The sequence below is a fragment of the Argopecten irradians genome, chromosome 3 (assembly GCF_041381155.1).
Source record: "Argopecten irradians isolate NY chromosome 3, Ai_NY, whole genome shotgun sequence".
Lineage (NCBI taxonomy): Eukaryota > Metazoa > Mollusca > Bivalvia > Pectinida > Pectinidae > Argopecten > Argopecten irradians.
The window spans coordinates 71,024,186-71,047,289 of NC_091136.1; the positions used below are offsets into that span (position 1 = coordinate 71,024,186).

Genomic DNA, 23,104 nt, shown 5'->3' on the forward strand with positions numbered 1-23,104 from the left:
CATACTTTCACCATTTACACTAAGGCTCACATATTCATTCTATCGCCATTTACATATAGGACACGCATATTCACACTGTCGCCATTTACACATAGTGCACACACATTTACACTGTCGCCGTTTACACACAGGGTACACATATTTACACTGTCGCCATTTACACATAGTGCACACATATTTACACTGTCGTCATTTACACATAAGGCACACATATTTACACTGTCGCCATTTACACATAGGGCACACATATTACATACTTTCACCATTTACACTAAGGCTCATATATTCATTCTATCGCCATTTACATATAGGACACACATATTCACACTGTCGTCATTTACACATAGTGCACACATATTTACACTGTCGCCATTTACACACAGGGCACACATATTTACACTGTCGCCATTTACACATAGTGCACACATATTTACACTATCGTCATTTACACATAAGGCACACATATTCACACTGTCGCCATTTACACATAGTGCACACATATTCACATTATCAGCATTTACACACAGGGCACACATATTTACACTGTCGCCATTTACACTTAGGGCACACATATTTATACTGTCGCCATTTACACTTAGGGCACACATTTTTACACTGTCGCCATTTACACTAAGGCTCACATATTTACACTGTCGTCATTTACACCTAAGGCACACATATTTACACTGTCGCCATTTACACATAAGGCTCACATATTTACACTGTCGTCATTTACACTAAGGCTCACATATTTACACTGTCGCCATTTACACCTAAGCCACACATATTTACACTGTCGTCATTTACATACTGGGTACACATATTTACACTGACGCCATTTACACACAGGGCACACATATTTACACTGTCGTAATTTACACATAAGGCACACATATTTACACTGTCGTCATTTACACCTAAGGCACACATATTTACACTTTCGCCATTTACACCTAAGCCACACATATTTACACTGTCGCCATTTACACACTGGGCACGCATATTTACACTGTCGCCATTTACACCTAAGGCTCACATATTTACACTGTCATCATTTACACCTAAGGCACACATATTTACACTGTCGCCATTTACACATAGGGCACACATATTTACACTGTCGCCATTTACACCTAAGGCACACATATTCACATTATCACCATTTACACATAGGGCACACATATTCACAGTATCGCTATTTTACACATAGGGCACACATATTCACAGTATCGCCATTTACACACAGGGCACACATATTTACACTATCGCCATTTACACACAGGGTACACATATTTACACTGTCGCCATTTACACACAGAGTACACATATTTACACTGTCGCCATTTACACATAAGACTCACATATTTACACTGTCGTCATTTACACATAGGGGACACATATTTACACTGTCGCCGTTTACACACAGGGTACACATATTTACACTGTCGCCATTTACACACAGGGTACATATATTTACACTGTCGCAATTTACACATATGGCACACATATTCACAATATCGCCATATACACACAGGGCACACATATTTACACTGTGGCCATTAGCACACAGGGTACACATATTAACACTATCGCCATTTACACATAGGGCACACATATTTACACTGTCGCCATTTACACATAGGGCACACATATTTACACTGTCGCCATTTACACATAGGGCGCACATATTTACACTGTCGCCATTTACACACAGGGCACACATATTTACACTGTCGCCATTTACACACAGGGTACACATATTCTCATTATCACCATTTATACACAGGGCACACATATTTGTACTGTCGCCATTTACACACAGGTCACACATATTTGCACTGTCGCCATTTACACATAGGGTATACATTTTTACACTGTCGCCATTTACACATAGGGTACACATATTCACACTATCGCCATTTACACATAAGGCACACATATTCACACTATCGCCATTTACACATAGGACACACATATTCACACTGTCGCCATTTACACACAGGGTACACATATTTACACTGTCGTCATTTACACATAGGGCACACATATTACATACTTTCACCATTTACACTAAGGCTCACATATTCATTCCTACGCCATTTACACATAGGTCACACATATTTACACTGTCGCCATTTACACACAGGGTACACATATTTACACTGTCGTCATTTACACACAGGGCACACATATTTACACTGTCGCCATTTACACACAGGGTACACATATTCACACTGTCGTCATTTACACATAAGGCACATATATTTACACTGTCGTCATTTACACCTAAGGCACACATATTTACACTTTCGCCATTTACACCTAAGCCACACATATTTACACTGTCGCCATTTACACATAGGGCACACATATTACATACTTTCACCATTTACACTAAGGCTCACATATTCATTCTATCGCCATTTACATATAGGACACACATATTCACACTGTCGTCATTTACACATAGTGCACACATATTTACACTGTCGCCATTTACACACAGGGCACACATATTTACACTGTCGCCATTTACACACAGGGCACACATATTTACACTGTCGCCATTTACACTAAGGCTCACATATTTACACTGTCGTCATTTACACACAGGGCACGCATATTTACACTGTCGCCATTTACACATAGGGCACATATATTAACACTGTCGCCATTTACACCTAAGGCACACATATTCACATTATCACCATTTACACATAGGGCACACATATTCACAGTATCGCCATTTACACGTAGGGCAGACATATTCACAGTATCGCCATTTACACACAGGGCACACATATTTACACTGTCGCCATTTACACATAGGGCACACATATTTACACTGTCGCCATTTACACATAGGGCACACATATTTACACTGTCGCCATTTACACCTAAGGCACACATATTCACATTATCACCATTTACACATAGGGCACACATATTCACAGTATCGCCATTTACACGTAGGGCACACATATTAACAGTATCGCCATTTACACACCGGGCACACATATTTACACTGTCACCATTTACACACAGGGCACACATATTTACACTGTCGCCATTTACACATAGGGCACACATATTTACACTGTCGCCATTTACACCTAAGGCACACATATTCACATTATCACCATTTACACATAGGGCACACATATTCACAGTATCGCCATTTACACATAGGGCACACATATTCACAGTATCGCCATTTACACACAGGGCACACATATTTACACTGTCGCCATTTACACATAAGGCTCACATATTTACACTGTCGTCATTTACACATAGGGCACACATATTTACACTGTCGCCATTTACACATAAGGCACACATATTCACAGTATAACCATTTACACATAGAACACACAATGTACACTGTCGCCATTAACATAAATGGCAAACATATTTGGAGGTCTGAAATTGGTTGCAAGTTCCTATTTACTAGTTCCGTTAAATAAACGGATCTAGGAACCAGATTCCTAGTTCCGTTAAATAAACGGAGCTAGGAACCAGTCCCGAGTTCCGTTTAACACAAATACTGGTCATCGAGCCGAGGTCTGTTTATAAGGATTTCTACCTCAGTCTTATAAGATATTTAATTACAAATGTTATACAGGAATCGAACTCTGAGCTTTCAGGAACGATACAACACAGAAATAATCTCTACAACACAGATTTCCTTAAACGGATCTGACACCTAGACCCCAGTTCCGTTTAAGCTTAAACGGAACTAGGAACCTGATCCGGGTTCTGTTTAAGCTTATACGGAACTAGGAACCAGACCCGAGTTCCGTTTTAACTTATACGGAACTAGGAACAAAACCAGAGTTCTGTTTAAGCTCAAAGGTTTTTTTTCATGAATCGTTTTTAAAATTCAGGAACTTGTCATCACAGTAAAAATCATTTCAGTGTAGATTTCTTCACATGGAGCCGACAACGATACCCGTGTTCTGTGTAATATTATGCGGATCTAGGAGTTCTGAGTTCTGTTTAAACCGATGTCAGCGTATACCTTGCTTTTAAAGACTCTTTATGAATATCCTGATACTTATTAGGACCCCATATTGCAATACAGGTGCCGTATGATAATCTGGTTGTCCGTCTGTCTATCCGTCCGTCTTCTTTTTTTTATTAATACCAAGAAGTCTTACTTGCTGATGTAGGTTACCCTGGTGCCCTTGTTGTGCATATTGCATTTTGGGGGCAATCTGTCAACATGATGGCCGACGGGGAAACATCTTGAATTTGGTAGTTGAAGATTTTTACCTATATTTCTCAGAAAGCACCAAAGGGATCTGTCTCAAATTTCAGAGGTAGGTTTTCCCTAGGCCCCTTGTTGCGTATAAGGCACTTTTGAACCGATATATCAAGAAGATAGCCCTGAATGGGCCATACAACTCGATCAAAGAAAATCAACAAGATGGCCAAGAGGCAGCCGTTTTGGATTTTGATATTCATAGTTTAAAAAGCCAAGAATTCTCTGGGATCTCCTGTACTATACTGTCATCAATCATCTCCGAATCAGAGCTTCAATTGTACATTTTATTGTCAAGATGTTACTTTTCTAATCGTAAAACACCTTGAGCGGGGCCTTTTTTGACGTGTCAGTGTTCTAGTTTTCTACAGTAATCGTCTTCGGGACCTTTAGGAACATATAATCACAGTAAAATTCAATATAGCGTAGAAACGGGGTCAAAAATCATGCCCGAGTTCAAATTCTATATTCAGTTCACGTGCTTTAACTGACCAATGAGCGAAGTTCGTTTATTATAATTCCCATATGTAATAAAATGTTTAACTAGACATTTTCATTGGACAATTTGACGGGTGTTTATCTAACAAGGAAAAGTGGTCAATGGCATTCATATCTTAACTCGTGTTTTGAAGAAGAATTCTTCTTCATCTCGCACGTTTAGGTTAGCCCTGTTGTAGCTCAGTGTTGGTCATAGGTTCAAGCCTCTGATAATGCAATATACGATAGACTGCCGTCCTCTTTGTCAGCTAAGCTTGAGTGTTGAACGCTGGAAACATGGTCAACCAGGTAGTGTTCGACTCCAAGGAGCACCACAAGATGGAGAGGCTGTTGCGTCTCTTCATCCAGATTGTCGTATGTAAACTTGACTACCTCTGCCCTGAACAGGGCATTGAAAGCCTTTGAAGATGTCATTGCTCGCCAACCAAACCGCCTTGTCGAAGAGCCTTACCGGTCCCGTTTGTTGATTACCCCTTCTCAGAGCTCACTCTTCCTTCTGTTCTGATTTTAAGGAGGACTCGGTCCCTTCTGCCCTTTTTGAAGAGAATTCATAAGTTGAAGGCCAGTACCTCGCTGAGGTCAGCACTACCCAAAAAGAAGGCTAGATCTTCAGCTCCCCACTGTAATATACGACCGAAGTCAAAGCCTTAATTCAAGGGCAACAATGGGAATGGTAAGAAGGGTATAAACCCTCATTGGGACAAGAAGAACAGTTCTGGAGAAGGCACTTTCTATCCGGAAGAAATATAAGGACCATGCTTTTAAAGGGCGCGGACGAGGAGGTGCCTATTATTGTGCACACTCGGCTTCTATTCCAGAATGTTTCTCATCCGCAAGAGGTTGGGAGCTTGGTGTCATATCAGCTACTGCTGGTTGTAGTGTGATTTCTGCACTCTAGGGAAGACATGTTCACAACTATGTCGACGAATTCCTAATGATCAATCTAGTTCGTTAATCTTTGGATCGGAACACCCGTCTGGTCATGAGACTTTTGCTTAAAGTTGGCTTTATTCCTTAAAGAGTATGAGGTTCTCCTTCTTAAAACTTCTTGGGAAACCGTTTCAACACGGTTCATGGTTCACCTTTGAAGAATTTCGAGAAGGCCGATATCTTCCTTTGGCCGTCATCGGCCGGTCCCTCGTCTAAGTTCGTTGATCTCTAAATGTTCTGTGTAATCTCAACTCAAGGGGTTTTCGGTGGTGTACTCTGAAAGGCAATTACAAAAGGTTCTTCAGTGGGTTTCGTTGTCGTCCATGCCAACTCCCATCGTGACCATGTTCACGGATGCGTTCATGGAAGTGTTAGGGGCTTTATGACGGAGAGCTAAAATTAAGCAAATCGTGGAGCCTGTTTTGCTATTTCCAAATATAAGAGTTTTTGTGACAATTACTTAATAAAACAGGTGATTCTTTGTGATCTTTTTTGTTGACTCATGGAAGAGTATTCCTAAGCTAAGATCAATAGGTACAATATACATGTATATTTCAAAGGCAGTTTTGGTTTATGTTTGCAGTTCATTAAAATGCACATCAATTTAATTGGATATTAATCATAGGGATTAGATAAAGATATATGTAAAAATCATATTCGAATTATCAAAGATATCTTATATTATTATATACGATATCAGGCCCTTCGGGTCAGGTGAGCTTAACAATGTTTATGCAAGCGTGGGGTTACACGGAACTCGGGTCTGGTTCCTAGTTCCGTATATGCTTAAACGGAACTCGGGTCTGGTTCCTAGTTCCGTTTAAGTTAAAAGGAACTTGGGTCGAAGTGTCAGATCCGTTTAAGGAAATCTGTGTTATAGAGATTAATTCTGTGTTGTATCGTTCCTGAAAGCTCAGAGTTCGATTCCTGTAAAACGTATGTAATTAAATATTTTAATAGACTGAGGTAGAAATCCTAATAAACGAAATTCGGCTCGTTGACCAGTATTTGCGTTAAACAGAACTCGGATCTGGTTCTTTGTTCCGTTTAAGTTTAACGGAACTCGGGTCTGGTTCCTTGTTCCGTTTAATCTTAAACGGAACTCGGGTGTGGTTCGTAGTTCCGTTTAAGCTTAAACGAAACTGGGGTCTAGGTGTCAGATCTGTTTAAGGAAATCTGTGTTATAGAGATTAATTCTGTGATGTATTATTCATGTAAGCTTTAAGTTCGATTCACATATATAATATGTAATTGAACATGCAATTAGATGTAGGAATTCTGATAAACGGATCCCCGCTTGTTGGCCAGTATTTGTGTTAAACGGAACTCGGATCTGGTTCCTAGTTCCGTATCAGCTTAAACGGAATTCGGGTCTGGTTTCTAGTTCCGTTTAAGTTAAACGGAACTGGGGTCTAGGTGTCAGATCCGTTTAAGAAAATCTGTGCTATAGAGATTAATTCTATGTTGTATCGTTCATCGCCATATACACACAAGGAAAATATATTCACACATTTTGTATGATCTGATTCAAGGATTAACCTCTTACTTTGTTTAGTTTATGAGATGACCAATGGAGGACGAGGTAAAATGCGTAAATGCTTCGCACTTACGTACAGTTTACCGCCTGCTCCATTGGGTTTATCACCTCATAAACTTAACGAAGTAAGAGGTTAATCCTTATATTTACAATCTTTCCTTTAAACAATAAAATCAACATCATATACAACCATTTACCGTGTGCAATTCGCCGTACAATTATACCGCCGTCATGTTTAACCGTGCACAAAAACCATCCCTAAAGAGCGCGCTGTTGACTGACAGCTTCACAAAAATAGTTCTTATATTTCAGTTATTTTATTCAGGTCAAATAGCAATAACACTTTCATAAAAATTAAATCTATTTTATGATTTGTCTCCGATTGTCTCGCACATATGTTATTTGTAAACATTGACACGTGATTTTGTGGAATGTCAAAGGAAGTCCGCCAATGTTTACATGTATCCATACGCACTGAATCGGGTCACGTTCTGCACTGAAGTGCAGAAACCATGGCAATCGGGTCACGTTCTGCACTGAAGTGCAGAAACCATGGCAATTGTAAATATTATTTTGTAAGATGATATGATGAAATAAAAATGGCTTTAAAATAGTATTACAAAATGTTGATATGTGGAAATATTTCATGCACATTATGTATTACAAGAGCTAAACTTACTGATACATTTGTAAAGTTGGAATAAACAGTATATATTTCGAGGATAAGCGAAATGGTACGGATTTGTATTTGCCATTCCTAGTAAATAAAATATAACTGTATAATCCTATGTATGCCACAAAGCTGGGTATTACAATGAATACACCAGATATATGATTTATCAAATACACAAATACACTGTATGTGATTAAGTGTTTCTCTATCATTCCAAAAGTACATTTTGTATATTAAGAGACCATCAATTTGATAAATTACAGAAAATCTGGATTGAATTGTTCCACAATGACCAGAACGTTGAGGCAGCCTATGCATATACCACCAATGAGAACGGTGACGCCGGGAATACTGCTATTCTCCATCTGATGCAGAACGATCACGTGACTGTGAGGGCAAGGCCCGGGTATGATGTGGAGATGTTTGGGTCACCCGATCAACTGTATGCTACATTCTCAGGGGCATTACTCTCACTTAGCCTCCCAGGAATTGAAAAACCGAAAACAGGTGAAGCAGGGTATCTGGAAATAACGTGTTTACTTTTACATAATCATATATACTGTATATTGTACATTATCGCCATATTACCTAAACACAATATAAACAGTTGGGAGCAAACTAAAGTTGGTATCTAGTGCACTTTGTAGTGCACACGTAGTGAACAACGTAGTGCACTAGACTAAACATTGTATATATGACCGTACCCCATTGTTATTACAAAGCGTTAGTAACTTTGAGAGTTGTTATCTCATTTGACACTCAACGACTTTTATCTTTATCAGGCCTGATGTTACTAACTTTAACATTTAATATCAAGTGTATTGGTACTAAATAGTTCTTTATGTGTGTGTGCTGTGTGTGTTGACAGTGATGATGTATGTGTGTTACGTTAAGGTATTATACTTTTTCAAATAGTGATATTTTTCATCCCAATAAATCAGTTCAATGGTGAACATATATAGTGCTGAATTGATTAAAAACGCGAACAAATGTGCGTGTCAGGAAAACAAAGTCAAGAAGGGTAGGGAAATATTTCTGTCTCTAAATAGTCTTGTCATTATGTTTGCTATTGCCTCTAGCATGAACTACCAGCATTTGTTGGTTCGTTTTGACCTTGACATTGAAATGACGGGTGTAAAATATATCACGCAAGTATGGCATGGATGCATGCGTTTCAATTAATGTTTTTCGTAATTCCTTCCCCAAATTTAAACAAGATTTAAAGAAAACACTTTTTCAATACATATTGCAATTATGTTCTAATTCTAAAATACGTGTATATAATTATATTCCTTAAAGTAACATTGGTTTACACGATGTATATGTATATTGTAAAGATAATTTGTATTCGCCTTTTATATAACAACTGTATAAAGGTTTTCATAAATAATCGATATCAATGTTATATTGACATCTGAGCGTAGTGAGAAGACGGGTATTAACAGGCAGCTACATATAGTCCGTGGTGAGAAGACGGGTATTAACAGGGAGCTACATATAGTCCATAGTGAGAAGACGGGTATTAACAGGGAGCTACATACTGTCCGTGGTGAGAAGACGGGTATTAACAGGAATCTACATATAGTCCGTAGTGAGAAGAAGGATATTAACAGAGAGCTACATATAGTCCATAGTGAGATGACGGGTATTAACAGGGAGCTACATATAGTCCGTGGTGAGAAGACGGATATTAACAGAGAGCTACATAAGGTCCGTGGTGAGAAGACGGGTATTAACAGAGAGCTACATATAGTCCGTAGTGAGAAGACGGATATTAACAGGGAGCTACATAAGGTCCGTAGTGAGAAGACGGGTATTAACAGAGAGCTACATATAGTCCGTAGTGAGAAGCCGGATATTAACAGGGAGCTACATAAGGTCCGTAGTGAGAAGATGGATATTAACAGGGAGCTACATAAGGTCCGTAGTGAGAAGACGGATATTAACAGGGAGCTACATAAGGTCCGTAGTGAGAAGACGAGTATTAACAGAGAGCTATATATATTCCGTAGTGAGAAGAAGGATATTAACAGGGAGCTACATATAGTCCATAGTGAGAAGACGGGTATTAACAGGGAGCTACATACTGTCCGTGGTGAGAAGACGGGTATTAACAGGAATCTACATATAGTCCGTAGTGAGAAGAAGGATATTAACAGAGAGCTACATATAGTCCATAGTGAGATGACGGGTATTAACAGGGAGCTACATATAGTCCGTGGTGAGAAGACGGATATTAACAGAGAGCTACATAAGGTCCGTGGTGAGAAGACGGGTATTAACAGAGAGCTACATATAGTCCGTAGTGAGAAGACGGATATTAACAGGGAGCTACATAAGGTCCGTAGTGAGAAGACGGGTATTAACAGAGAGCTACATATAGTCCGTAGTGAGAAGACGGATATTAACAGGGAGCTACATAAGGTCCGTAGTGAGAAGACGGATATTAACAGGGAGCTACATAAGGTCCGTAGTGAGAAGACGGATATTAACAGGGAGCTACATAAGGTCCGTAGTGAGAAGACGAGTATTAACAGAGAGCTACATATAGTCCGTAGTGAGAAGAAGGATATTAACAGGAATCTACATAAGGTCCGTAGTGAGAAGACGGATATTAACAGGGAGCTACATATAGTCCATAGTGAGAAGACGGGTATTAACAGGAATCTACATAAGGTCCGTAGTGAGAAGACGGATATTAACAGGGAGCTACATATAGTCCATAGTGAGAAGACGGGTATTAACAGGAATCTACATAAGGTCCGTGGTGAGAATTCGGGTATTAGACAGGGAGCTACATAAAGTCCATAGTGAGAAGACGTGTATTAACAGGAATCTATATATAGTCCGTAGTGAGAAGACGGATATTAACAGGGTGCTACATATAGTCCATAGTGAGAAGACGGGTATTAACAGGGAGCTACATATAGTCCATAGTGAGAAGACGGGTATTAACAGGGAGCTACATATAGTCCATAGTGAGAAGACGGGTATTAACAGGGAGCTACATATAGTCCATAGTGAGAAGACGGGTATTAACAGGGAGCTACATATAGTCAGTGGTGAGAAGACGGGTATTAACAGGAATCTACATATAGTCCATAGTGAGAAGACGGGTATTAACAGGGAGCTACATATAGTCCGTGGTGAGAAGACGGGTATTAACAGGGAGCTACATATAGTCCATAGTGAGAAGACGGGTATTAACAGGGAGCTACATATAGGTCCGTGATGAGAAGACGGGTATTAACAGGGAGCTACATATAGTCCATAGTGAGAAGACGGGTATTAACAGGGAGCTACATATAGTCCATAGTGAGAAGACGGGTATTAACAGGGAGCTATATATAGTCCATAGTGAGAAGACGGATATTAACAGGGAGCTACATATAGTCCATAGTGAGAAGACGGGTATTAACAGGAATCTACATATAGTCCATAGTGAGAAGACGGGTATTAACAGGGAGCTACATATAGTCCATAGTGTGAGAAGACGGGTATTAACAGGAATCTACATACAGTCCATAGTGAAGAAGACGGGTATTAACAGGAATCTACATATAGTCCATAGTGAGAAGACGGGTATTAACAGGGAGCTACATATAGTCCATAGTGAGAAGACGGGTATTAACAGGAAATCTACATATAGTCCATAGTGAGAAGACGGGTATTAACAGGGAGCTACATATAGTCCATAGTGAGAAGACGGGTATTAACAGGGAGCTACATATAGTCCATAGTGAGAAGACGGGTATTAACAGGGTGCTACATATAGTCAGTAGTGAGAAGACGGGTATTAACAGGAATCTACATATAGTCCATAGTGAGAAGACGGGTATTAACAGGAATCTACATATAGTCCATAGTGAGAAGACGGGTATTAACAGGGAGCTACATATAGTCCATAGTGAGAAGACGGGTATTAACAGGAATCTACATATAGTCCATAGTGAGAAGACGGGTATTAACAGGAATCTACATATAGTCCATAGTGAGAAGACGGGTATTAACAGGGAGCTACATATAGTCCATAGTGAGAAGACGGGTATTAACAGGGAGCTACATATAGTCCGTGGTGAGAAGACGGGTATTAACAGGGAGCTACATATAGTCCATAGTGAGAAGACGGGTATTAACAGGGTGCTACATATAGTCAGTGTGAGAAGACGGTATTAACAGGGAGCTACATATAGTCCATAGTGAGAAGAGACAGGATATTAAGGAGATCAGCTACATATAGTCCGTGTGGAGAGTTTACAGTACATAAGTCCTGTGAGAAGACGGGTATTAACAGGGAGCTACATATAGTCCATAGTGAGAAGACGGGTATTAACAGGAATCTACATATAGTCCATAGTGAGAAGACGGGTATTAACAGGGAGCTACATATAGTCCATAGTGAGAAGACGGGTATTAACAGGAATCTACATATAGTCCATAGTGAGAAGACGGGTATTAACAGGGAGCTACATATAGTCCATAGTGAGAAGACGGGTATTAACAGGGAGCTACATATAGTCCGTAGTGAGAAGACGGGTATTAACAGGGAGCTACATATAGTCAGTAGTGAGAAGACGGGTATTAACAGGAATCTACATATAGTCCATAGTGAGAAGACGGGTATTAACAGGGAGCTACATATAGTCCGTGGTGAGAAGACGGGTATTAACAGGGAGCTACATATAGTCCGTGGTGAGAAGACGGGTATTAACAGGAATCTACATATAGTCCATAGTGAGAAGACGGGTATTAACAGGGAGCTATATATAGTCCGTGGTGAGAAGACGGGTATTAACAGGGAGCTACATATAGTCCATAGTGAGAAGACGGGTATTAACAGGGAGCTACATATAGTCCGTGGTGAGAAGACGGGTATTAACAGGAATCTACATATAGTCCGTAGTGAGAAGACGGATATTAACAGGGAGCTACATATAGTCCATAGTGAGAAGACGGGTATTAACAGGGAGCTACATATAGTCCATAGTGAGAAGACGGGTATTAACAGAGAGCTACATAGTGAGAAGACGGGTATTAACAGGAACTACATATAGTCCATAGTGAGAAGACGGGTATTAACAGGGAGCTACATATAGTCCATAGTGAGAAGACGGGTATTAACAGGGAGCTACATATAGTCCGTGGTGAGAAGACGGGTATTAACAGGGAGCTACATATAGTCCATAGTGAGAAGACGGATATTAACAGGGAGCTACATATAGTCCATAGTGAGAAGACGGATATTAACAGGGAGCTACATAAGATCCGTGGTGAGAAGACGGGTATTAACAGGGAGCTACATATAGTCCATAGTGAGAAGACGGGTATTAACAGGAATCTACATATAGTCCATAGTGAGAAGACGGGTATTAACAGGGAGCTACATATAGTCCATAGTGAGAAGACGGGTATTAACAGGAATCTACATATAGTCCATAGTGAGAAGACGGATATTAACAGGAATCTACATATAGTCCATAGTGAGAAGACGGGTATTAACAGGGAGCTATATATAGTCCGTGGTGAGAAGACGGGTATTAACAGGGAGCTAAATATAGTCCGTGGTGAGAAGACGGGTATTAACAGGAATCTACATATAGTCCATAGTGAGAAGACGGGTATTAACAGGGAGCTATATATAGTCCGTGGTGAGAAGACGGGTATTAACAGGGAGCTACATATAGTCCGTGGTGAGAAGACGGGTATTAACAGGAATCTACATACAGTCCATAGTGAGAAGACGGGTATTAACAGGAAGCTATATATAGTCCGTGGTGAGAAGACGGGTATTAACAGGGAGCTACATATAGTCCATAGTGAGAAGACGGGTATTAACAGGGTGCTACATATAGTCCGTGGTGAGAAGACGGGTATTAACAGGAATCTACATATAGTCCGTAGTGAGAAGAAGGATATTAACAGAGAGCTACATATAGTCCATAGTGAGATGACGGGTATTAACAGGGAGCTACATATAGTCCGTGGTGAGAAGACGGATATTAACAGAGAGCTACATAAGGTCCGTGGTGAGAAGACGGGTATTAACAGAGAACTACATATAGTCCGTAGTGAGAAGACGGATATTAACAGGGAGCTACATAAGGTCCGTAGTGAGAAGACTAACAGGAAGCTACATAAGGTCCGTGGTGAGAAGACGGGTATTAACAGGAATCTACATATAGTCCGTTGTGAGAAGACGGATATTAACAGGAAGCTACATAAGGTCCGTGGTGAGAAGACGGATATTAACAGGGAGCTACATAAGGTCCGTAGTGAGAAGACGGATATTAACAGGGAGCTACATAAGGTCCGTAGTGAGAAGACGAGTATTAACAGAGAGCTACATATAGTCCGTAGTGAGAAGAAGGATATTAACAGGAATCTACATAAGGTCCGTGGTGAGAAGACGGATATTAAGAGGGAGCTATATATAGTCCGTGATGAGAAGACGGGTATTAACAGGAATCTACATAAGGTCCGTAGTGAGAAGACGGATATTAACAGGGAGCTACATATAGTCCATAGTGAGAAGACGGGTATTAACAGGGAGCTACATATAGTCCATAGTGAGAAGACGGGTATTAACAGGGAGCTACATATAGTCAGTAGTGAGAAGACGGGTATTAACAGGGACTACATATAGTCCATATTGAGAAGACGGGTATTAACAGGGAGCTACATATAGTCCATAGTGAGAAGACGGGTATTAACAGGGAGCTACATATAGTCCATAGTGAGAAGACGGGTATTAACAGGGAGCTACATATAGTCCATAGTGAGAAGACGGGTATTAACAGGGATCTACATATAGTCCATAGTGAGAAGACGGGTATTAACAGGGAGCTACATATAGTCCGTGTGGGAAGACGGGTATTAACAGGGAGCTACTATAGTCCATAGTGAGAAGACGGGTATTAACAGGGAGCTACATATAGTCCAAGTGAGAAGACGGGTATTAACAGGGAGCTACATATAGTCCATAGTGAGAAGACGGGTATTACAGGGTATAATGTGAGAGGTATTAACTACATATAGTCCATAGTGAGAAGACGGTATTAACAGGGAGCTATTAACAGGACTAATATAGTCCATAGTGAGAAGACGGGTATTAACAGGAAGCTACATATAGTCCATAGTGAGAAGACGGGTATTAACAGGGAGCTACATATAGTCCATAGTGAGAAGACGGATATTAACAGGGAGCTACATATAGTCCATAGTGAGAAGACGGGTATTAACAGGAATCTACATATAGTCCATTGTGAGAAGACGGTATTAACAGGGAGCTACATATAGTCCATTGTGAGAAGACGGGTATTAACAGGGAGCTCAGTAGTCCAGGTAGCTGGCTCGACCGTTTGAAAGTAATTAACTTTTTTTCATTTATAGATATTTTTATTTGTATGGTCATGTTGTGTCAAAAAATGAACAAAAAAGTGTATGTCATTGTGCTAGTTTTTTTGCTAGCCTCTTTTGAAAAGTGTTACCTTGACAACGACTTAACCAAACCTTTGCGCAGAAATATAGCACAACAGGACATCTACTTGGTAAATGTAATGCAATAAAATTATATGGAAATATAAGATTTTTTCATTTGTTCTTACTTTAATGTATTTGTATGGATGTCTTGTGACTATTAATAAATATAAAACATAAATCAATGTATCTATTGTTTCCTAGCGTCGATTTAAAAAGTGTCTCCATGGCAACATTTCCCTCAATTTTCAGCACTGGTATATAGCAAAATGGTATGTCCATTTCAACATGATAAAAATATATGAAGGAATAATTAACTTTTTTCCAAAGATGCTCATTTTGCAGAGGGCATTCTTATCTTTATAAAAATGACGAGAAAATGGCATGTCATTGTTCAAAGAAAAAAGTTATTGGATGTTAAATCCATAGCAACCGTTTCCCTTAGCAACATTTTTCTAAAATGTATAAATAGGGTTGTTGTGTACATTTGAATGTAATCTAATGCATATTTTTTCTGATAAAGATATGTTATGCACGTGAAGATGATAAAATATTTGTTTTTCAATGAAAAACTATATATTGGTCAACTTTGATTAGTAACCAACCGTTGCATAGCAACCAAGCAGTATTCTATCGCAAAAGTCTTACCTGGATTCAATTTTGCATTCTATTCAAAGTTATTTGATATATATAGCATTTTCACAAAAGTTTTTCTTTGAGACATTCATAAATTTTCATTATTAAAACAATTTTGTGATGAAAAAATACTCTATGAAAGGTTGTGTACCCTAGCAACCACTTTCAAATATTTCTCCTTCACATAATTGAACACTTCCTAACAATAAAATCACATTTTCATACATAGAAATGATCAAATTTTGTGGTTGCTAAGTTATTTTTAATCAAAGATCTCAATTTCTATATTAAATTATTAGCATCAAGGGGATATATGAATGTCATAGGTAAACCAAACACTGATAACAGGGCTGAGGTCTTTGGTCACATGACTTCCAAGATACCTGTTTAAAGGTCAGTGATTTTTATCAATGTACTATGTCTTCCCCCTCATTTCCTAAACCTGGCACATACCTAAATGCCCCTGGCTGTTTAAAGGAAGTTAAACAAAATCAAACTTGAAAACCATAAGAATTTCACATAGAAATCTAATAGAAGCATGTAAATAACAAATACTGTTTATGAATATTTCCCATGTATGTAAGTTTGAATTAAATTCCATTCCAAGATCAGAAAATATTACAAAGTGAAAATGTTATGTATGGACATGTAATGTCACTCTATGAAGGCAACAGACAAATTGGCATCCAGGCTCTGATGCAGCATCATTTTATAAATTATCTTTTATAAAAAATCATCTTTTAATTATTAAAAGTTTGTATCCTTAAATAATGATTAACAACATCAATTCCTGTAATATTTGATTTATTCAAAAATGAAAGAAAGAACAGAACTTGAGCATGTATAAGATAGATGTTCTGCTCATTGAAAAGTTAGAATTGACATAATCACAAATATGACATAATGAAACTTTTACAATACATTCAGAAAAAGTTCTGACAAAGGAAAGATTCACCATTAAAACTATCATATTGATATTAAATGTATTGTCTATACATATTATAGATTATAGAATAGAAATCCAACATTTGATCATAATGTTTTGTTTCTAATATCCATGAAGAAATCAATCTTTCAGCACTTGTGTTGAATGATTACCAGCAACACTCGATCAACTATGACATCTCTTAATTGTTTCTGCGACCATATTTCCATAATTCGCCGGAGTGGACAAGGCTTGAGTTATGTCCCCTGAAAGCTGCAGATTCAGCAGACAGGAACAACAGCTCAATTACTTTTAAAAGCACCGACTGACATACCCGCGGTAGTGTTCCTTATCACAGTTTGCAGTTGGTGACATTTTCCAATCATGGAGCAGTGTCCTAAAATTCAATAAATGGACATCATTATACAATAGGTACATGTAACAGGATAGTGATGGCTCAAAACAAGTCCTTTGAAAAACTTGCTTATATTATTAATGCCTCACTAAAACACCAAATCAATTACACAAGAAAATCCATTAAGCTATTATCAGTTTAATTTACAAATATAATTTACAAATATAAAGTACAGTGCAATACATAAACCGTTTCACTGTAATTAAATAATTTTGACTTTAATATTAATGAACCAAAATGTAGGTTGTGGACGAAATATTTTAACACTTTCTGTACTCATGACACATTAATCTGTTACAGTAAGCATGCATATATGCCTTTTATCCTTTGAGACGCATTGTTATGTCGTGATTCACATGTAAAAGACTTGCAAGTTCATGCAATATGGAATACAAATCACATGTTGTAAAACATTGTTAATTCAATGCAACTTCCACTCCTTTTCAGAATAGGGAGGGCGCTCATAGGGGAGGGGCAGTAAGTACGTCTAATATGGTACATACATATATTTACAGATTGCTGCCTTTGGCATAATTTTGACCTAATACATGTAGATTGTTTTCAAATATACACACCTCTAACAACATATGAAAGTGCTCTTGTATTGTCCTCTTCTGCCAATCTCTCCTCGAATCCTGATAAAATAAAGATGGGTTTGTTACATGACAATTTTATTGATTTAATCATTCTCATAAATTGTACCTATTATATGAATTATACAAAATTCACACAAAAAATGGTAAATGGATACACTGTTATTGTACATTTTATCAAAATTTTTAATTCATTGTGACTGTGAACATGTATCCAGCCGATAATCCACACCCAGGATGTACATGAAGAAAATAGATTTCTTTTATGATATTTCATCCTTTCAATCTTGATTGTGGATCAAGATAATCCATTTGAACTGAATTCCATGGCCAGTATGCTACAGGTCAATACATAAAATGTAATGTACACTGTAGGTCAAATTAATTATGAACCCATACATGTATTTCTTTATTATGACTCGGTAATGTAGAAAAGTATAATTATATCACAGTAATTGACAATATACACCACACAGAGACATGATTAAACTTGTTTTCACTTTAGATAATTCATTCATTCATTTATTTCAAAATTTCATATTGACACAATTCAAATATCTATTATGAGATCAACCCATATTCATATGTCAATTTTTGTGAAAGTACACGTTTACAAAGCTTCCTCAGAAAATCACTTACCGGTATAACATGGCTAACTGCTAGCAGATCACAAGATGTCAGCAGTAATGTCAGTATGTGTCACACCTATAAATTATAAAACCAAGCTTTTTAATTTACATGTAGATAAAACACTAAATCATTTTAATATTTTAGAAAAAGTATGTTACATGCTAATAAGCAACATGCACAGTGACTGTATATGGTGAATGTTCTATAATGATGTGATGTAAAATGGCATATTACAATTACATGTAAAACTATATAAGTGACACATATAGTCTGACTGGTATTAACAGGGAGTTACGTATAGTCCATAGTGAGAAGACGGGTATTAACAGGAATCTACTATCATTGTGAGAAAACTACTAGATACATATAGTCCGTTGAAATATTACAGAGACGGTCGAAAATAATTCCGGGCGCTGGTCCAGATACATGGAGGGAACACAGTATATGAGCTTAAGATGGGTAATAAAGCTTGAAGATATATCAATATATCTTACCGTGTCCGTTTTGTGATCTTCCTAATGCATGTCAGTTGATTTGTTGTGGCGTTTGTTATGACTTGCTCTGCCATCGGTAGAGAGTTGGCCATCTATAATACTTCCAATCCCCGTTTTCTATGCAATAAATAATTCACTCGTCTTTCTGTGTGTTTCAACAATCTTCTCGATTTTAATGACCTAAATTATTATCAAATGCCTCTACAAAGCGTAATAATAACATAGCACACACTCGTCTGGTCATGGCGTCGATAGTGACCGCCATAACCGGAAGTACGTACCGTTGTCGTAAAACGAAATATATTTTCTTAAATTCACGTTTCCTGCATGTAATTTGACTGACTTATCAATAATATAGTTAACTTATCACATCAGATCAATTATAGTGTGAGTTTCTGGATTTATATTGCGAAAAAAATATACGACAATCGCGTTGGTTTACGATGCGCGCGCGCATTCAAAATCGGCCGTGAGCAGACAGACGGATATTAACAGGCGAGCTAGAACATATAGTCCGATGAATGATAAGACGGGTATTAACCGGTATTCTACATATAGTCCATTGTTAGACAGCGAGCTATTAATAGGGAGCTACCTAAAGGTCCGATAGAGAGAAGACGGATAACTAACATGGAGCTACAGATAGTACATAGTGAGAAGACTGGTATTAGCATGGAGCTACGATATAGTCAATAGTGAGAAGGACAGGGTAATTAATCAGGAATCTACATATAGTCCATGTGTGAGAAAACGGATATTAATAGGGAGCTACATATAGTCCTTGGTGGGGGGGGATTACATATAAGACGGGTATTAACAGTGAAGCTACAATATAGACCCGGGATGTGAAGACGAAATTAATAGGAGCTACATAGTCCATGATGAAAGGACGGGTATTAATAGGGAGCTAACATATATTCCTGGATGAGAAGACTGGTATTAACAGGGAGCTAATATATAGTCCATAGTGAGAGAAGACGGGTATTAACAGGGATCTACATATAGTCTGTGATTAAGAAGGTGTGTGTACTGGAGTCACGTCAACGCTTTTCAGGGGGGGGGGGGGGGGGGGTATAATCTAAATGAATAAATATTAATTTTCATAACGCGGGTCGTCTTATGTTTCCCGCCGTCATCCTAATCATAAATACCTCGTGATAGTTGAATATTACTTCACCAGACGGCAAAACAGCGAAATTAATCTTCACTTTTTGCATAGATTACGGAGGGAACCTTGCATTCATTTGGTTTTGTAACCTATCTTAGGACATCAATATACATTTTCTGATGTTATATTGTTGTTTTTAAGAAAATTAAAAAAGTTTCGGAAAGGTAGTTGGTCTTTAAGAGTAACTAAAAGCCCCTAAGCACAAAGATGGCGGAGTTGCAAATCTCTATAATAAATGTTTTTGATGCAATAAAAAGAATAGGTACACGAATTGCACTGCATTATACATGTACATGTATATTGTCAACACAGGCAAAACACAATGCAAGGAATAACAACGTCGTAAATGTTTTAAAAATTAAATTAAATATAGAATATCACGGTCATTTAGTACGATAATATCGATATATCATCCCGACTCGTCAACCATTCCACTGTTTCGACCTCAGAGTCGGTATGCGTACATCGTGTGGATTTACAACCTGCACGTGCATCTTTTTTCGGTAGTATTCATTACGTAAGTATGTATACACCTAGTAGTTGTCCTATGTGTATCATACGGTAGCTGGTTTGTGCCATTTCGTCTTTTCAGCCCGAAAATCGTCTATTCGCCCCGAAAAGACGAAGGGCGAAAAGACGAAAATGGACAAACCAAAAAAAGACTACAAATTAACAAATCTCAAATTTCATCTTTTTGTCTATTCACGCCAAAATTTAGGGTTTGTTAAATTTCGTCTTTTCGACCCACACCAGCCACCATAGTCATCACCAAATAAACGAAGACCTTACCAGCAAGAAAACATATCAACTCCTCTAAGCTGTCATTGAGATGTTTCCCAAAATAAAATGTCCACACAAGTGAATAGATATCCTATTAAATAATCCCAATGTGTATTATCATATAAAAAAAAAAAAAATGCTGGACTCATGCACGCGACCACCTGTTCCGACGATTCGACTCTACCAAGGACACGTGTTCACGTGCACATGCACGTGTAAAACCTATTGTATATCGAAGTGTTTTATTAGCTCGTGCTGAGCATATTTTGGACAATATTACTTCAATGAAACCATGTCAGGTGAGTACAGTGTTTATTTTCAGTTTCGTAATGTATCTGCAACATCGAGGCATACATGTATACTTTTTCTTACAAGATGAACCCGTAGGGTACAAGACTAGTCCGAATCTTCCAACATGAAAGGACTATGTATGGTTTGAGCCCTTTTTTGACCCCAACTCCGTCAAATTTTCAATACCTTTACTTAGTGATTAAATTGTTTAATTTCAAATATCTAGTAATAGTATTATTGCAGCTAAGTTGTCATGGAAACCATCCGAAGTATGCATAAATTAAGCTAAGAACTGCTTTCAGAGCATCAACATGTGTTCAGGTCTGGAAAGTCAAGCGTGACTCAACTCCTAGAAACTCTTGAAATATGGAATAAATCTTTGGATGGAGGCAAAAACATTGATGACAAAGTTTCACACAAGCTTCTTTTATTCAAGCTCCAAAATATGAAATAATAGGAAAAGTGCTTTCTTGGATTCAATCGTTCCTCCAGAATATATCACAAAGGGTTATTATCAACGGAACAGCATCCAAACCACTCCCAATATTGAATGGAGTCCCTCAAGGAAGCGTGTTAGGGCCTATACTGTTCCTAATTTACATAAACGACCTACCAGATATGATAAATTGCACTCTGAAACTATTCGCAGATGATACTAGGATAGAAATCAACTACAAAATTGTATAGACAAATTATGTGAGTGGGCAGACCTCTAGCTAATGGAGTTAAATATTGAAAAATGTAAACATCTTGAAATCGGTACGAGACCTAAAATTTCACATTATACCTTACACCATCAAGGCAACACATCAGTAATATTTAAATCAAGGAATGAAATGGATTTGGGAGGAAATATTGATGATGGTTTGAAATATACAGTACATGTCCATGAAGCTGTAAGGAAAGCCAAAATCAGATAACTGGAATTGTCTTCAAGACTTTTACTTATATGAACCCATCTATATTCACTACTCTCTACAAAACCCTTATTCGCCCACATTTGGAATATGCGTCTGTTATTTGGTCATCACTATATGCCAAGGAAAAGATTCAATAGAAAAAGTCCAGTGTAGGGCTACAAAACGCGTTCCTACATTATTCCACAAGCCATATCCTGAAAGATTAAAAATCCTAGGCTTACCAACATTGCAATATCGCAGAGAAAGAGCTGGCATGTTACAAATTTACCAAATTTTGAATCAAGTGGATAAATTGAACAAAACCATTTTTTGACGTGAATAGTTATAGATCCACAAGAGGATACTATCAAAAACTGTTCATACCTCACTTTAGAAACAATCAATCCGGAAATCGTTTCAGTAACCATGGAACTCATTGTACGAGAATGTTGTGTCTGCTACATCTGTCAACGCGTTTAAGGATAGGTGAAACAAATTCTGGAAAGAAATTCCACCAGGAAATAAAAGAAGGGAATTATTAGTGTGATGAAACTTATCGGAAAACTTATAAGGAATAGTGCGCAACCAAAATGGAAATGTCTCCATCAACATTAAAGAACTAACCTCACTGTATCTTCACCAGAAGCCTGAAGTGGCTTTCAACAATTTAACCCATTGATTGATTGATAATGTGAAACTTTGGTCATTTTCGTCTATTTTTACTAAGTTTTTCATGTAGGAATCATAGAACACAATTTTGAACACATTTTATTATTCCTGAAGATGTATCTTAATTAAGTGCCTACATATTTTTAGTAAAGATTAAGTTTGTTCAAGATATGCTCTATAGTTGCATAGAGAAAAATACCAAAATGACAAAACGTCAACATTGTTA

The 23,104-nt window shown here is 38.0% G+C and overlaps 3 protein-coding genes and 1 long non-coding RNA gene across 4 annotated transcripts; 2 read left to right on the top strand and 2 right to left on the bottom strand.

The window, feature by feature from the left end:
* Positions 1-2,580: 2,580 nt before the first annotated feature.
* LOC138319852 (uncharacterized) lies at positions 2,581-3,234 on the bottom strand. Its single transcript, XM_069262982.1, has one exon. It carries the CDS (start codon positions 3,232-3,234, stop codon positions 2,581-2,583), a length of 654 nt encoding a protein of 217 aa, XP_069119083.1.
* Positions 3,235-5,038: 1,804 nt separating this feature from the next.
* On the top strand, positions 5,039-10,704 carry LOC138319853 (zonadhesin-like). Its single transcript, XM_069262984.1, has 3 exons — positions 5,039-5,116; positions 8,166-8,419; positions 9,327-10,704. Exons 1-3 carry the CDS (start codon positions 5,039-5,041, stop codon positions 10,702-10,704), a joined length of 1,710 nt encoding a protein of 569 aa, XP_069119085.1.
* A 3,145-nt stretch (positions 10,705-13,849) lies between these two features.
* Positions 13,850-14,545, top strand: LOC138319854 (uncharacterized protein aq_1476-like). The gene has a single exon (XM_069262985.1). The coding sequence runs from the start codon at positions 13,850-13,852 to the stop codon at positions 14,543-14,545; it is 696 nt and encodes a 231-aa protein (XP_069119086.1).
* Positions 14,546-16,716: 2,171 nt separating this feature from the next.
* LOC138320129 (uncharacterized) lies at positions 16,717-19,394 on the bottom strand. The gene is made up of 4 exons (XR_011208107.1): positions 19,072-19,394; positions 18,587-18,652; positions 17,930-17,989; positions 16,717-17,336 (listed from the first exon to the last, which is right to left on the bottom strand). It is a non-coding gene; the product is annotated as an uncharacterized lncRNA (long non-coding RNA).
* Positions 19,395-23,104: the final 3,710 nt, after the last annotated feature.